The 16,683-nt window shown below is 52.6% G+C and overlaps 1 protein-coding gene across 1 annotated transcript in view; it reads right to left on the minus strand.

Annotated features, from left to right (window-relative positions):
- Positions 1 to 536: 536 nt before the first annotated feature.
- Positions 537 to 16,683, minus strand: part of ENG (endoglin) — a 31,821-nt gene continuing 15,674 nt past the window's right edge. The window contains 13 exon segments of the mRNA NM_001076397.1: positions 537 to 1,311; positions 1,438 to 1,539; positions 2,544 to 2,598; positions 3,655 to 3,906; positions 4,242 to 4,358; positions 4,946 to 4,984; positions 5,210 to 5,347; positions 8,007 to 8,149; positions 8,398 to 8,572; positions 9,024 to 9,153; positions 9,448 to 9,601; positions 10,613 to 10,775; positions 13,651 to 13,791. Coding sequence (NP_001069865.1) covers positions 1,187 to 1,311; positions 1,438 to 1,539; positions 2,544 to 2,598; positions 3,655 to 3,906; positions 4,242 to 4,358; positions 4,946 to 4,984; positions 5,210 to 5,347; positions 8,007 to 8,149; positions 8,398 to 8,572; positions 9,024 to 9,153; positions 9,448 to 9,601; positions 10,613 to 10,775; positions 13,651 to 13,791 — 1,734 coding nt within the window. The 3' untranslated portion in view covers positions 537 to 1,186.

Consider the following 16,683-nt stretch of genomic DNA (forward strand, 5'->3'; position numbering starts at 1 on the left):
CAATGCAGGAGACCTGGGTTCAATCCCTAGGTTGGGAAGATCTGGAGAAAGGAATGGTTACCCACTCCAGTATTCTTGCCTGGAGAATCCCATGGACAGAGGAGCCTGGTAGACTATACTCCATGGGGTCGCTTGGAGTCAGACATGACCAAGCAACGAACACACAAACATTTGACTGACTCTTGACCTCTAGCTCCCTCAGCAGACAATAAGGGGATGAGGACTATGGCCGGTCCAAGAACTGCCCTGTGTAGGAGCCCAGGTTGTGTGGCCTGGACAAGTCCTTCCCTCTGAGCCTCAGGTGGCCTGTCTGTGAAATGAAAAGGATGAATTGGTGTCCCTTGACCACATGGTAAACACAGGGACTTGTGATCACAAATTCTCACACCCATTTCACAGATAAGAGAATGGTGGCTGGCTTAAAGAAGCCACGGGACTTGTCCACAGTCACACAACCCAGAAGTGGTATTTGAACCCAGAACAGTCACCCCTCTCCCTGGTATAGGTGCCCCTCCCTTTCCAGCCCAGCCCAGCTCTGGTTTCATGGTCTGATTTATTGGTGGTGAGTATATAGGGGAGGACCCAGGACAGACTGCCTGGGGGGTGGGCGTGGGGGGTGTCTGTGTGACAGTTGCAGGGAGGAGCTAGGCTCCCCCACTCCACTCCCAGGCTGCGTGCCCCTCGGCTTCTGTTTCCGCCAGTCGTGCCAGTTCCGACACGGAGACCGCTGGAAGCAGGTGCAGGTGGCTCCGTGCTGGCTCGGTTTCCACAGAGGAGGCGCCATCAGCCTGGGTGGGCTGGACTGAGTCCTGGAGTTCTCAACTCCTGCCCAGCCCAGGTCACCGGGTGCTGGGTCCAGGTTACAATGACAGGGGCTTTCTTGGGTGTTTACAGCAATGTGGACGTACAGGGCAGTGGGCTCTCACTCTGCAGTCCCGGGCAGCCACACCCCAGGCCCTCCGGGTTTGAAGGTTCGTCGGGGTGGGGTGGGGGACCCCCAAGGTGTTCCGAGCTGGTGCTCCCACTGGCGGCAGGCCTCTGGGAGGGAGGCAGCAGGGGCGGGTGCAGAGGGCAGGGTTCATCCTTGGTCAAGTGGAGGGGCTGGGGTCCCGGGATAAGTCCACGGCCAGTGGTTCCCAGCTGGTGGCTGCTCAGTCTCTCCCGCTGGGCGAGGGCTGGCTGGGCACTACGCCATGCTGCTGGTGGAGCAGGGGGTGCTCTGGGTGCTCCCGATGCTGTGGTTGGTGCTACTGCTCTCCGAGGAGGCCGGGGCAGCCACCGCCACCACGGGCTCCCGCTTGCCGGGGTGACCTGGGGGCAGGGGTGGAGGTCAGGGCCCCGGCCAGGGGTCCCCACTGCCCCAGAGACTGCGCTGGGCTCCCCCAGGTGGTGATGGAGGGGACCTAAGCACTCACTGTGGGGGCCTGGGATACTCACGCGTGTGCGAGTAGATGTACCAGAGCGCGGCGGTGAGCAGGGCCCCGATGAGGAAGGCACCAAAGGTGATGCCCAGCACGGCAGGTAGGACGAGGCCTTTGTCTGCACCACCAAGGACAGGATGGCTGCGGTCAGCACCGCTGTCTCCTCCCTGCAACTCCCATCCCCACTCCCCGCCCCGTTGTGCCAGCCAGGAGTGCAGGTTTTGGTGCCAGTCTCAGCTCAGCCACTGACCCTTACTTCTCTGAACCCATTTCCTCATCTAGCCAATGGGATCATCACACCCACACGTGGCATGAAGCTGTGTTGTTAGGAGCATGCCCTCAAAAGGGCCCAGCCAGGCCTTTGGGGCCATGCCTCTGACTCCCAAGGCTGGTAGAGATACATTTTTAGGGAGGCCGGATGGTATAATCTGAGCAAAGTGTGAGTGGGGCCTGAGAGTCCAGAGTCCCGCTGTGTGACCTTAGGTCAGTCCCTACTCCTCTCAGCCCGCTACCAAAGCAGAAGCCAGAGTGCCCCCTGAGGGCCCTTTGGCTCTCTTCTTGGGTTTTCCCAAGCTTCACTCTTTCTGCACTCCTGATGCCTGTCTGACTGTGGGCCAGGCAGCCTGGCCGTAGGCCTGTGGGTTCCCATCCCTGCAGTGGGGTCATTAGCCTGCCTTCTTGATTGTAGGCTGGGCGCAGGGGCTCCATCCAGGCCCAGGTAGGATGGCCAAGGGGCCGATGTTTCTCCCACCTGCATTCAGCGTCAGGGACTCTCCTGCCCAGGGGGCACCTGGGCCCAGGGGGAACTAAGACAGGTTGGGGGGAGCTGGGCTGAGGGGCATCCTCCACCCTAGGGGTCTTAGGGAAGGAGAGACAAGCACTGCCCCCAAGTCCTGTCCAGTCCCGATTCCAGAAGGCTCCATCTCCCAGCAAGGTCAGCCAGCCACCCTGGGGATCAAGAAGAGCCAAAGGCCTGGGATATGGTCCCATGGGGTGGTCACAAGCAAATGTTCTCCATGTGGAAGATGTAGCTGTGGACCCTGCTCTCTGGGGTCCTCTGAGCGTCCATCACGCCCCACTCTGACCTCAGTCCCTGGAACCTCGGGGATACTTAGAACTCACCATGCAGGCTGGTGCTGATGATGTTCAGGCGTGTGGAGACAGTCTTGTGGACTTCCTGAAGGAGGAAGAGAGCCCGGGGTATGGCACAGCCTTTGAGAGGCAGCTCCAGGCTTCCCCCTGTCTCTGTGACCCTGGCCTGCCACAGCCCACCCTGGGGCCTTGACTCTGAGCCCCACCTGCACCACCTTCTGGCTGGGGGCCTCTGCGCAAATGCTGGCAGATCTGTGCTCTGGAAGGGTGGCAGCCAGACAATTCTGGGCTGCTCCTGGTGTGTCTCTTTTGAGTTCCTGAAAAGCTCCCGACTCCCATGAGGATTATGGGGACACTGCATCCATTATCCTTGTGAATGCCCAGAAGCCCAGGCTCACTGTGGCCTAGGGAGAGCCCACTCAGGAGTGGTCCCAGAGGCTTCTCCAGCTTCATACAACCATAGAAGCTTCTCATCCTGAAGACCCTTTTATATGCAAGGGCTTGGGGATGACTCTGTGTGTGTGTGTGTGTGTGTGTGTCCAGGGCCCAGTGTTTAAAAACTGGTATATACTGGATGGTGAAGTGTTGTGACCAGTAAGTGCAGAAAATCAGAATTTTGTGTCTTTTGTACTAACCCTCTTCCCTGAGATCTCTTGTTTGTTGAGATTACCATGGTGACCATACTATATGGACAAGATGGGTGGGTGGATGGATTCCTGGGTGGATGGATTGACGGATGATGACTGGGTGTGATTGTAGAAGGATGGATGGATGACTGGGCTGATGGAAGGACTCTGGATGGATGACTGGGTGGGATGGTAAGAAGCATCAGCTGATAAATGATGACTGAATGGGATGGTGGGAAGACAGACAGATGGGTGAAATAATGGATGGATAGACGGATGGACAGATGGATAGTGGGTGCAGCTGCATATTTGACCAATGTCCCAAGACACAGCACAGCCATCCAAAGGCTGTTGGGTGGCAGAAAGAGTCCCCTTGGTACCCAGAGGCCACGTGTCTGCCTGTGGCTGTCTTTTGCTCACTGGTTCCACATCCTCCTGATCTATCACATCCCTTCCTGAAAACTCCAGACCCAGAAGCCACCCTTGAAGCTGGGCTGGGCCCAGCCCCCACTCACCAGGGACCGAATCCTGGGATGCATGGTCACAGAGCAGCTGAGGATGCCAGTCGTGGGCATGGGCACCATGTAGCCGCGGAGGAGGAAGCTGAAGCGTATGTCACCACTAGGGCTCGGGGACAGCAGGCTCACGCAGCTGCTCTTGGCTTCCTGGCCCTGGATGAGTTCCACGATTTCCATGTCGGGCCCCAGGTTCAGTTGGCAGCTCTCCAGCTGGATCATGAGCTCAGGGATGGATGGGGACACGCTCACCTGCATGGGTAGGTAAGGGGACCAAGGCGCGGTCAGTTACTCATAACTCTCCACCTTACCCATTCTTGCGAAATAGGCTAGACTCATTCTAGAGTTCCTGCTCGGGAACTTTGATGGTGGAAGGACAGTTACTGGCCTGCCTGGAGCAAAGGAGGAGGAGGAAGTGACATTCCAACCACTATCTGAGCTCTGCCTCAGCTCTCCCCACCCTTACAACCCTGCATCAGGTTGGCCCCCGCCTAGCCCTAGGAAGTCAAGTTCCACTGGGGAGAAAGAAAGGCTCTGAGAAATCACAGGGGGCGGCAGGCCTGAGCGGTCAAGTCCAAGTCCGGTACCTGCACAAAGCCCTGCTGGCCCAGCTCGATGGTGTCGGAGGCTTGGAGGAAGTGTGGGCTGAGGTAGAGGCCCAGCTGGAGGGAGAGGCTGTCCGTGTTGATGCACTGCACCTTTTTCTGTGGGGATGGGAGGCACCCAGTGAGAAAGCCAAGGGGTGGGAGCAGGAGTCACGGTTCAGGGTTGTTGCGTGACCCTCCTCACCTTAAACCTCCCCCTTCCCCACCACAACTGATATTTATCAAGAACTTGCTCTCAGGAATTCCCTGGCAGTCCAGCAGTTAGGATTCTGTGCTTTTGCTGTTGAAGGCCCGGTGTCTGATCTGAGTCCCTGGTTGGGGGACTAAGATCCCACAAGCCACGCAGCCAGAAAAAGAACTTGCTCCTCACAAGACCTGTGTGCTTTCCATGTCTCCTCTTGGTGACAGCTCATCCCACAGGGGGTTCCTTCCTTATACTCCTATTAACAGGACCTTTGGGCTCTGAAAGCTTATGTGATTTGCCCAAGGCCATGCAGCCAATTCGTGCTTGAACCCTCTGACTTGAGAGACTGAGAACATGACTCTGAACAGTACTGCCCCCATCGCACAGAAGGGGAGACAGGGGCACACTGGAGACACATTGGCTTGCCAGGATCAGGGCCTGAGTCTCCTGAGGCCTGCTCCCCCCGGACCACATGGGTTAGCACATTGACCGTCCATCTCACCCTCTGCGGTGATGAGCTTGACAGGAGTCTGATGACCACCTGCAGGAAGAGAGCCAAGGAGGTGTTCAGAGCCCGAGAGGAGCCCAGAGGGTATCCCACCCAATGAACCCATTTTTTTGGATGGGGAAACTGAGTCAACCAATGGCAAAGCTTGTCTTGTCTTCCTACTAGCACCACACCCGCTCTCCCCAAAGCCTCTCTGCCTGGAAGATCCAGGAGGCACCTGGAGGGGGCACCATCCCTTTTTCCCACTCCAGGTCTTACCTCGTTACTGACCACATTTTCCATCACTTCCATGCCACAGCTGGAGTAGCCACTGCTCAAGACAAACTCATCTTCTGTTTCCTTAGCTTGGCAGCTGGAGTCCCCGAAGGTCAGGCTTTTGATGGTGCATAGCAGAGTCTGGGCCAGGGTTGCAGGGGGTGTGGGGGAGGCACCGTCAGGAGGCACAGGGCTCCCCAGGGCCTGTCCCTCACACCCCAGCACCAAGGACTGACCACACCCCAGGGGTCTTGAATCACAGCCACGCCTCTGCTCCCATCTCCATTTTTGTTAGGTCTCATCATCCTACACCGTTTAAGAGTTACTACTTTTCCTGAACTTGACACACTTCTGTATCTAGCAATAATATCTGTGACATCATGAGTGTGTTCTAGACATATGCATTCATAGAAATTGTGTGGGTTTGTTTTTTTTCCCCTCATTTTAAACAAAAGGCATCATACTGTCCTTCAGGCTTTAGCTTAGTTTCCTCACTGAATAATAAATCACAGACGTCTATCTGTGTGTATATTTATAGACCTAGAATATTCTTTTTAACTTGAGTGTAATGTTCCAAAGATCAGTGGATCACAGTGTATGACATCCAGTGTACTGGATGGCAGTAATGCCAGCCATTGCTGATCCCTGCACCACCTCCTCCACCTCCCAGATATCTGCCAGGCCAGGTAAAGGCAGATAAGAAGGGGGAGATAGGCCGCAGACAGATGGAGCTTCACCTTGGCCCTCATACCACACACCCCAAAACACTTCCACATGGACATAGAGTTAAATGTCATTCTTAAAATCCCTGAGAACATGCATGACTCATCAAGACTCTGGCAGAGAGATTTCCTGCCTCAGAAAGACTAGAAAAAAATCACAAAGGAGAAGATGGCCAGCTAGGATGGCCCAATGTTTTCAAACATCCCGAAAATTAAGAAACACTCTGGCAAAAATTTAACGAATGATAACAAACCAGGAGAGATTATTTCAATAAGAACGATAGACAAAGGGCCACAAATGTCTTTCTTCATGTAAAAAGCTTATAGAAATAATCAAAGGGTAAAAAAAAGAAATAAGAAAAATACCAAAGGAGGGAGGCTCAAGAGGGAGGGAACATATGTATACTTATGGTTGATTCATGTTGTTATATGGTAGAAATTAACACAACGTAAAGCAATTATCCTCCAATTGAAAAAAAAATGTTTTAAAGAAGAAAAATACCAAGCCACAAAGTTACAGAGACTTTGATTATTATCAGTTACACAGTATCAAATTCACACTCACTACTTACTAATCAAAGAAGTAGAAACTCAAACAAGAATGGAAGACAAGGTTCCACCTCCCACATCAGCAAAGTTTTTTAGACAAAAAAACAATAATTTGGAGAGACAGTTAAGTGTTCTCATTAATCAGCAGTGAAAATTGGAATCATCTTTTGGAAAGCGAGTTGGCAACATGTATGAAAATTTCCAGAATGTTCCCTCATTTTTGACCCAGCAATCTCAACTGATGTGGAAACCTATCTTAAGAAAACAATTCTATTTATAGAAGAATTTCATGCACAATGACACTTCCTGCATATTTATAATATTACATAATTGAAAACACCCAAATGTCTAACGAGGGAGGAGGAGCTAATTATGGCATTTTGTGTGTGTGTGTGTGTGTGTAATAAAGTTTTATTAAACTATAAAGGAGACAGAGAAAGCTTCTGACATAGGCATCAGAAGGGGGCAGAAAGAGTACCCCCCTGGCTAGTCTTCAGCTGAATGTTATATAGTCACTGCTGCTGCTAAGTCACTTCAGTCGTGTCCGACTCTGTGCGACCCCAGAGACGGCAGCCCAACAGGCTCCCCCATCCCTGGGATTCTCCAAGCAAGAACACTGGAGTGGGTTGCCATTTCCTTCTCCAAATTATGGCATTTCAATATGATGGGATCTAATGTGTTTTTAAAGTGATATTATTAAGTACATATGAACTTGGGCTTTCCTAGTGGTTCAGAGGGTGAAGAATATGCTTGCAATGCAGGAGTCCCTAGGTCAGGAAGATCCCCTAGAAAATGGAATGGCTACCCACAACAGTATTCTTGCCTGGAGAATTTCATGGACACAGGAGCCTAGAGGGCTACAGTCCATGGTCGTAAAGAGTCAGACATGACTGAGCAACTAACATTGTCACTTTCAGTATTTAGTACATAAGGCTTCCCCAGTGGTTCAGCAGTAAAGAATCCGCCTGCAATGTAGGAGACACGGGAGATGTGGGCTCAGTCTCTGGGTCAGGAAGATCTCCTGGAGAAGGGAATGGCTACCCACTCCAGTATTCTTGCCTGGAGAATTCCATGGACAGAGGAGCCTGGCGGGTAACAGTCCATGGGATCAAAAGAGTCAAACACGACTGAGCACCTAACGCATTGCTCCACACCAGGCGAGGTCGTCAGACCTCCTGTAATCCTCACCACCTGGTGAGTGAAAAAAAAGTGAAGTCGCTCAGTCGTGTCCGACTATTTTCGACCCCATGGACTGTAGCCTACCAGGCTCCTCTGTCCATGGGATTTTCCAGGCAATAGTACTGGAGTGGATTGCCATTTCCTTCTCCAGGGGATCTTCCCGACCCAGGGATCAAACCCCGGTCTCCCACATTGTAGACAGATCCTTTACCATCTGAGCCACCTCAAGCCCATTCTACAGGTGGAAAAACTAAGGCTTGTAGCGGAATGTGATTGGTCCTCCTTCCTGGATTAGGACAGAAGGCCCAGTTACCCGTGTCAGCTGGACTGGAGGCCAGGCGCTCCCTTACCGAGATGAGATCTTTCTTGAGTACCAGAGTCATGCCATCGCTGGAGCACTTGGGCTGGATCAGGGTCAGAAGTAGCTCCTGGTTGCAGCCCTTATTGGGAGTGGTGATCTCCACCGGTGTGGGTGAGGGCTGCAGCCCACTGCCTGCGGGGTAGCAGAGGGGGCCCCAGCAGACAGTCACTGTGGGGCTCACTGTGCTCTGAGGTGCTAAGCCCCTCTCTAGCTAGGTACTCTCAGCATTCCTGAGATGCATATGAGGAATATGGGGCTCCCACCAGCTGCTGCAACTTTCCCAGTTCACACAGCATCTGGACGTAGCAACAGATCCCAGGAGAGGGCCAGGGAAGGGAGCTGGCGAGGCGGGGGGCAAGGGAAGGGAGCCAGGTGCTCACCACAGCTGTGGGTCCGCAGAGAGACGTCATTGGCCACAGGGAGCTCCACGAAGGATGCTACCACACTGGCATTGAGCCTCCGGGCCTCCCCCAGCAGGCCTTGGGTTGTGTTTGGGAGTTGGAAGCCAGGGTTGATCCTATCTGGAAAGATCTTCAAGGAGTATTCACCAGTGGTCTAATGATAGGAAGAGAGGCAGAGCAGGGAGCTACGGACACAGTCAGGGGCCACACAGCCTGGCAAGGTGTGCCTGTAGGCTGGCCAGGGTCTGCCAGGCCTCAGTCAGGCTCTCTTTTGCTCCTGCTGTTTCCTCTGCCTGGACCACCTCCCCTCATCTACTGGTTCCTGTCTGTCTTTCAACTCAGTTTGGAGTTCACCTCTCCAGGAAACTTCCCTGATGCAGTGGGCTGGGTTAGGGGGCCTCTTTAAGGGATCATGGAAGGCTTCCTGGAGGAGGTGCCATCTAGGTGAAGGTCTGAAGGAAGAATAGGTAGAGCACAGAGGGCAGAGGGATCATCGTATATAAAGGCTCAGGGCTGGGGTGATGGTGCAGGAAGTTTGGGTTTTTTCTTGGAGGAGCCTTGGGAAGACCCGAACGGGGCTGTGTGGGTCTCAAAGCAAGACTCACCCAGATCTGCATGTTGTGGTTGGCCTCGATTAACCAGGACACGTAGGGTGGACCCTGAAGGATGAGCACGGCGGCGTCAGTATCTCTCCAAGCACAGCTCAGCTCCAACTTCACGGTCACTGTCCGGGGCCTGGATGTGGGTGGAGACGACCGCCCCCGCATCAGCGAGGGCGGTAGTGCGGGGTGTGGGGAGGTGCAGGGGAGCTTGACCAGGAATTGCTGGGCCAGAACAAGACCTGGGGTCGGTTGAGCAGCAGCTGCGCTCCTAACCTGGTTGGTCCTGGGTCTGTCGGGTGGGTGTGAAAATGGGCGGGGCCCAGATATAGGCGGGGTGACAGTTCTCTAACAAGGCCGGGGCGGGGCTAAGGCTTGGACAGAAGCGGGGCTTTATGGAGGGTGGGGCTGGCGGGGCTGGCACCCTTACGAGGCCTCTGGGCCCGGTAGGATCCTCAGGATGTGCGCCTCCTTGTGGCCAGCCACACCTTCCAAGCGGCAGCCCCAGGCTTTCGGGGTCCATCCGAGCGTGTGGCCCATGTCCTTCTGGGGTTCCAGATTGCAGGAGAACGGTGAGCTCGAGGCTGCGGAGATAAGCGCACCTCTGTCTCCCCTTGGAGCAGCCTAGCATCTAATACGCAGGCCCACCCTTTCCCACAGTAATGGTGGGGCAGGCAGGATGGCTTCCAGGAGGCGCGAGGATGGTGATGGACAGGGAGGCCTGGCGTACTGCGATTCATGGGGTCGCAAAGGGTCGGACACGACTGAGCGACTGAATTGAACTGAAGGGGTGAAAAAAAACAAACAAAAAAAGGACTCGCCAGCCAAGGCAGGAGACCAGACCTAAGAGACAGGGGTTCAATCCCTGGGTCGGGAAGATCCCCCTGAAGAAGGAAATGGCAATCCACTCCAGCATTCTTGCCTGGAGAATCCCATGGACAGAGGAGCCTGGTGGGGTACAGTCCATGGGGTCACAAAGAGTCAGACACAACAGAAGCGACTTAGCACGCACACAGGCAGGATGGAACAGCAAAGAGTGGGGGCTTGGGAGGACCCAGGTTCAAATCCACTTACATCAGAGTGACCCAGGGTAAGTCCCTGGCCTCTGTTTCCTCAGCTGTCAACACACATTTTACTTAAGGTATAAAACCATGGCTTATGTTAGCGATGCAACCCAGCAACTGCCTGTACATCACCCCCCATTTATCCTTCTTATAGTATTTACCATGACATGAAATTATAGAATTTGTATACCTATTATCATCTTCCTACCACAGTGCCAGCTCCAGGAGGGCAGCATCTGGGTTTGTCCCCACAGGGTCCCCAGATGCCTGGCATAGGACTTGGCACACACTAGGGATACAATAAATAATATGAAAGTGCTGTTTTTGTATATCCCGAGACTGACAAATGGCAGCAGTTTCATAGGGTTCAATCTAACATTTGATGAAAGGGTAACCACTGTCTTAAGTGACCCGGGGCAAATCACATCCCGTCTTGGTGCCTTAGTGTCCACATCCGAGGAAGGAGACAGAGGAATTCAGATTCCTCAAGAGCAGAGTCCTGAACCCAGGGAGGCAACTGGGGAGGCAGACCTTGGTCCAGACGAAGGAAGATGCTTTGCGGGTTGCTCAGCTCAGCGACAGAGGCGATGGAGCCCTGCGTATTCGCCCAGTTGAGGAGCTGGTCCTTGGTGGTGAAGGATGGCAGCTGTGTGATGTTGGCATCTAGGGCCTCGTGAAAGACCAGTTTGGAGTCCTAGGGAGACATGTGGCAGCTCAGGATGCTGTCCCTGGGCCTGAATGCCTTCTGTCCCATGCCAGAGGTCAGCAGATAACTGGGGGAGGCAGCTAGTTGGCTGAACAGAGAAGGCCAGGGCTGAGGAGGTTGAGGCTGGTGGAGCCGAAGTCAGCCCACGGGCCCCTAACTAGGGCCCCTCAGAGTCAGATCTGCCCCATCTCTTTTCCACGTCTGAGGGGCTGGGTGGACACACACCCATGTTCATCCCCCTGTTCAAACATCACCCTCCCACCCCTCCATTCAGTCCGCACTTATCGTGGGGCCCATGTCGGTTTCCCCCACACTCTTGTGAGGGACAGTGGCTGGCTTGGCCACGGCTGCATGGGGCTTGACACACAGTAGGCAGTAAGAAATATTGGCCTGACTGTGTGCTGGGTCTTGAGACCAGCAATGAAGATCCTGACATGGCAGCCTCATCCTGACACCTGGCACACGGCAGGTGCTCCCCGCACATGGAAATAGAGAAGGGAAGATAGAAGACATGGATGAATAAATGAGTGAACAAAAGACAAACAACTGGTCCCTGCTCTGGGAGATCTTACCACCCAGAAACTAGTCATGCCTCAAGTCATTTGAAACAACAGAAGACAGAGGATATTATTCTATGAGAAACAAAAGGAGCAAGACAGGTCCCTGGAATGAACAGAGATGAGAATCTGGGTGGCTCCAGCACCTCATTGCCTCCACTGCCCATGCCTCAGCAGAGACTCTGGTGGGCTAGAGAAAGAAATAGGAAAGACTTCCTGGGGTAGAGGTCAAAGGATTCATGGGAAGCTGCTGGGGCCATGGACTCAGAGTTCCTCTTCCATCCATCTCCAAAGCCAGAGGCATTACGCTGAAGCAGCAGCAGCATGAGAGCTTCAGGCTAGATACTAAGGGGGGACTGCCTGACAGTGGAAATAGGCAAGACGTCATAGAAAGGTCCACTTGGAATGGAGCAGGGCTTTAACAAGGGGGCAAAGTGATGAGGACCTGGGTGAGGAGCCCAGTGCCCACCCCCACCCCATGGAAGGGCTGGGGCAGTGGTTTAGAGCTAGAGTTGGGTTGGGTGGGGAGGGGGAGGACTTTTACCATCTGACCCTCAGGGTCAGCTCTGTAAAATGGGAATGTAATAGGGATTAAAGGGCATTTGTCAAGCTCTCGGCCCCGGGTCTGATACAGAGTCCTGCGCCCTCCCCCGGTGGAACTCTTGGTCTCTCCAGAGGCGTCCAGGCTCCGGCTGCTTGGGGCCGGCTCCGGAAGCTGCGGGCCGAGGTCGCGCGCGGCTCGGGCCGTCCCTCCGCCCCCTCTCCCAGGCCGTGTATTCTTAGCCCCGGGGATGAAGGCGTGGCCGAGGCCTGAGCCGGCGGCCGCTGCGACCTTCCGGCCCGGCGGGCGGGCGGGCGCTTTTCGTGTGCCCTGCGTCAGCCAGAGCCCTGCCGGGCCTAGAGTCCAGGGCTGGGCCGCCAGAGGGTCCGGGAATAGGAAGGGGGAGAAACGGGAGGTGGGGGAGAGGAGCCGTGGCCCGGCCTGGCCTGCCCGCACTGGGAGCCGCGGGGTCGGTCCCGCTCCGTCCTCCCGGTTGGCTGCGTTCGGCCTGCCCTCCCGTGGGGTGGGGGGCTTCCATGCCGGCCCGCTCCGCCTGACTCTGCGCTTCGTGCCGCCAGTCGCGCACCCCCTCAGCTTCTCTCGGTGTCTAGGCCCGCGTCCCAGGCAGCCCGGGACCGGGGCCTGTCTTCAGGTCCCCTCCTCCTCTCCCCCTCCTCGAACTCAGTCTCCAGAGTCCGTTCCTCCCACAGCAGGCCGGCCCTCTTTCCGTTTCCATACTTTTTTCTGTGTCTCGCTCCCACTTGTTTTCTTTGCTCTCCCCCGAGCTCCGGCTCTCTCCCCTCTGCTTTTTCTGGCTGTAAACAACAGCTGCTGCATCTCGGGGGGCCACCTCCCAGGGCCTTAAACGTGAACGAGGCAGTGACCCGGCCCACCCCACCTCCTCCAGCCCTGAGTGCCCCTGGCTGTGGTCCCAGCCAGTGGACCTTCTCTCTCTCTGGTGGATGTGTCTGACATTTAAAATTTGAATTTTTTAAAAAATAATTTTTCTCCAATTTAGGCCATGTAAATTATAGCAAATCTTGCCAATCAATACAGTGAAAAGAACAAAGCAGATCTCTGTTCCTCATCCCTCTCCCCAGCCAGAACTACTGTTAACACATTGTTAGGTTTCTTTCTGGCCTTTTTTTGTCTGTACTTGAATATTTTCACATTTACGTCTTGTAAACTTTTTCAAAGACGGTGACAAGGTTATTTTATGGAGGAATATCAGTGAGTCCAGTTCTCCCACTGGACAGATGGGAAAACTGAGGCTATGAGAGAGGGTTGGAGTTGGCTAATTTGTGCATCAACCTGAGGGCTTCTGAGGTGGCTCAGTGGTAAGGAATCTGCCCGCCAGTGCAGGAGACGCAGGTTTGATCCCTGAGTCGGGAAGTTTCCCTGGAGGAGGAAATGGCAACCCACTACAGCATTCTTGCCTGGAAAATTCCATAGACAAAGGAGCCTGGCTGGCTATAGTTCATGGGGTCGCAAAGAGTTGGACACGACTAAGCGACTGAGCACGAACGCAGGCACACACATCGCCTCCTGGGTTTGATTCCCACCTCCGGGTTTGGGTTCTTTTCCCCAGGTTCTGTTGCCCTTTGTCCTCTCTCTGGCAAGGCCCCATGGGGTTCACCAGGAAGGGCCCTGGTGAGTATAACGTCAGAATGGAAAAGAGAAGCAGGGGACCCTGGTCCACAGAGGTGGACAGCAGGGGCTTCCCAGAGCCCGTGCCTGAGGCTGCGGTTGGAGGTAACACACTCACGTAGGCCAGCTGGAGTGGGATTCCTGGTGCCTGCAATTTCAGGAAGATGGATTTGTTCACGCTGAGGATCAGCAGCACCTCTCGGGGCCGGATGCCACCTTGCTTGGATGTCTGGAGAGTCAGCTCCAGCCTTGACACATCCTGGGATGGGGGCAAGGGGAGAGACACATACACAGATCAGTCAGGCTGCAAAGGCTGTGTGCCACCCAGGTCAGCGGCGTTGACTCATTTACCGTCAGCTTCCATTTCATTCTCCCTGCCCAGCTTGTCCACTCCTGTCTTCCAGAGCCCGGCACAGTGCCTGGCCCTCAGGCAGGTACCCAGAAAATATTTGCTAAATGAATGAAAGATGACTCTCAGCAAATCCAAGGAGACTTTTTTTTTTAATGATCAGAGGAAGGGATAGATTGGGAGTTTGAAATTGACATGTACACACTGCTATATTTAAAATAAAATGCCTGGGACTTCCCTGGTGGTCCAGTGGCTAAGACTCCATGCCTCCAACGCAGGAAGCCCGGGTTCAATCCCTGGTCAGGGCACTATATCCCACATGCCGAAACTAAGAGTTCACATGGTACAACTAAGACCTGGTGCAGCCAAATAAATAAATATTTTAAAATAAATAAATGCAATGAGCCTGAACTTTATTGGTAGTCAGTTGAGGTTTATTATTCCCATTAAACACCTGCTGTGAACCAGCCTGTGTGACTTCAGAGCGCACCGTGTGCCCTTTCTCTGTCCCAGTGCGGCACTGTTGAGGCATCAAACTCTGCTCCCCAACTGCAGGATTCCTATCTGCCTTATGATTTTAAAGTACTAAATACTCATGTTTTGTTGGGTAATACCATTATTTTGATATTTTATAAGAAATGTGAAGTTGAAATCATTTCTGTCTCAAGAGGTACTGACTGCATTAAAAAAATTAATTGATCATGGTATATGTATTTAGAATGCTTTCATAACAACAATAACAACTAATACCTAACATTTATATAGTGCTTCCTAAGTGCTTGGACTGTTCTAAGTGCTTTACACATTGACTCATTTAACCTCACAACAACCCTAAGAGGTAGGTACCCTTGTTACTCTCACAGATGAAGAAGCAGGGCGCAGAGAGGTGAAGCCATTTGTCCATGACCACATAGCATGTAAGTGTGGAACTAAGCTCTAGACCTAGGCAGGCCTCTACTCTCAACTACTATCCTGCCCCGTCAGGTTTTTCTATACCTCTTTATTCCCAGAAAGAAAAAGAACACAGCAATCCACAAGGCAAAGTTTCTGTTGAAAGAATAGACTTCTTTGGGCCTTCCCTGGTGGTCCGGTGGTTAAGAATCCACCTTCCAATGCAGAGGACATGGGTTCGATCTCTTGTTGGGGAAACTAAGATCCCACATGCTTTGGGGCAACTAAGCCCACTAGCCACAACTAGACAAGTGCACACACCGCAACAAGAAGAAGGCTGCACGCCACGGAAGACCCAGCGCAGCCCGAAAGAAGAAAGAAGGACCCCCGCTGTGCTCAAAGACTCTCTGAACCAATGGAGCATGAGCAGGTGACTCCTGAAACTGAAACAGGTGCAGGCCTCAGAAGCCCTGCCTTGGACTTATATGGACAAAGACAGATGGAAACATTTGATTGAAACACAAACTCCAGCTGTTCACAAAAGCTGGCAATCTCTCTCCAAAGAGACAAAACGCTGACCACCCCCCCCAACCCCCCACAAATCTCCTTAAACTTATCAAAAAGGAGACGGATATTTCAAGATGAAGACAACAGTGGAAGTTTAGATTTAACTTCTAATTATCTCCTGGCCATTTCCCCAACTGATGTCAGACAGCCAGAGTGTTTCAGCTGGAAAAATCTGCCCCCAAATATTTCCACTACCTAATAATGACACCGTGATCACGCTTTGTGAGTTTGCTCTTTGAAACAAAATAAAAGCAAATAATGTTTCATTTTCAATGTTTCATAAATATTTTTTTCATTTTAGTGAGCTATATTAGGTTGCTTATTTTTGAATGATCACTTTTATGCTAGTTTATAGTAGAGTGATATATCTTGAATTTATGTTTGTGTAAGTTCACTTTTTTGATTAATTTCTGTTTTCTAATGGGTTTATAACTTTGGGGTTTTGAAATATCTTGTGTCATCAATTTTAAAAAATAGTGTACATTCTAAACACTTTATGGATTAAGTATTGCATTTAATATCATATTTTGGCAAAATAGGAAATACCAGTCCAAATGTCAGAGCTGACATTTTGTTCCAGGATTGTGATCAGTTCTTGAAATTAACTGAAGTGAAGGGAGACCCACCTTGGTGTTGTCAGGAAAGGCCCAGGCACTGCTGCCCTGTCTGAATCTTCAAGAAGATTGAAGATTCTTCAATGGACCCACCCCAGCTTCATTACCTAATTGCCTATGTATTATTAGCTTGAACTATCAAATATGATTTCACAACTCTGTGTATATGATCAAAACCCCTCAACCGTACACTTTAAGTGGACAAATGTTTTCAAAATAAAGCTATTAAAATACGATAATCAAATATCAGTACTTTCACAGGGTTCAGTCTAATGCATGCCCAGCCCTATGCTGTGTGTGTGAGTGCCCTATGCTCTCATCGAAGCAGGGTCAGGTATTCTCCCATTTTACAGATGTAGCAGTTGGGCACAGGGAGGGCCCCTGCCAAAGTGAGTGGTGAAGTCAGACGCCCAGTACCCATCAGCATGGTGCCAGAGTGGGTGCCTGGACCCCTGGGCAGCTCGCCTGGACCGTGTCCTCCCTCTCAACCCTGCCACTCCCCAGACTGCCCCACAGTTCATCACTGTCCAGCCCCATCTGTCTGTCCTCCCCCAGAGGAGTGAAACTCGTGGCCCATGCATGGCGAAGAGATGGGTCCTGTGGTGTTGGAGAAGACTCTTGAGAGTCCCTTGGACTGCAAGGAGATCCAACCAGTCCATTCTGAAGGAGATCAGCCCTGGGATTTCTTTGGAAGGAATGATGCTAAAGCTGAAACTCCAGTACTTTGGCC

This window comes from Bos taurus, chromosome 11, assembly GCF_002263795.3.
Source record: "Bos taurus isolate L1 Dominette 01449 registration number 42190680 breed Hereford chromosome 11, ARS-UCD2.0, whole genome shotgun sequence".
Taxonomy (NCBI): Eukaryota; Metazoa; Chordata; class Mammalia; order Artiodactyla; family Bovidae; genus Bos; species Bos taurus.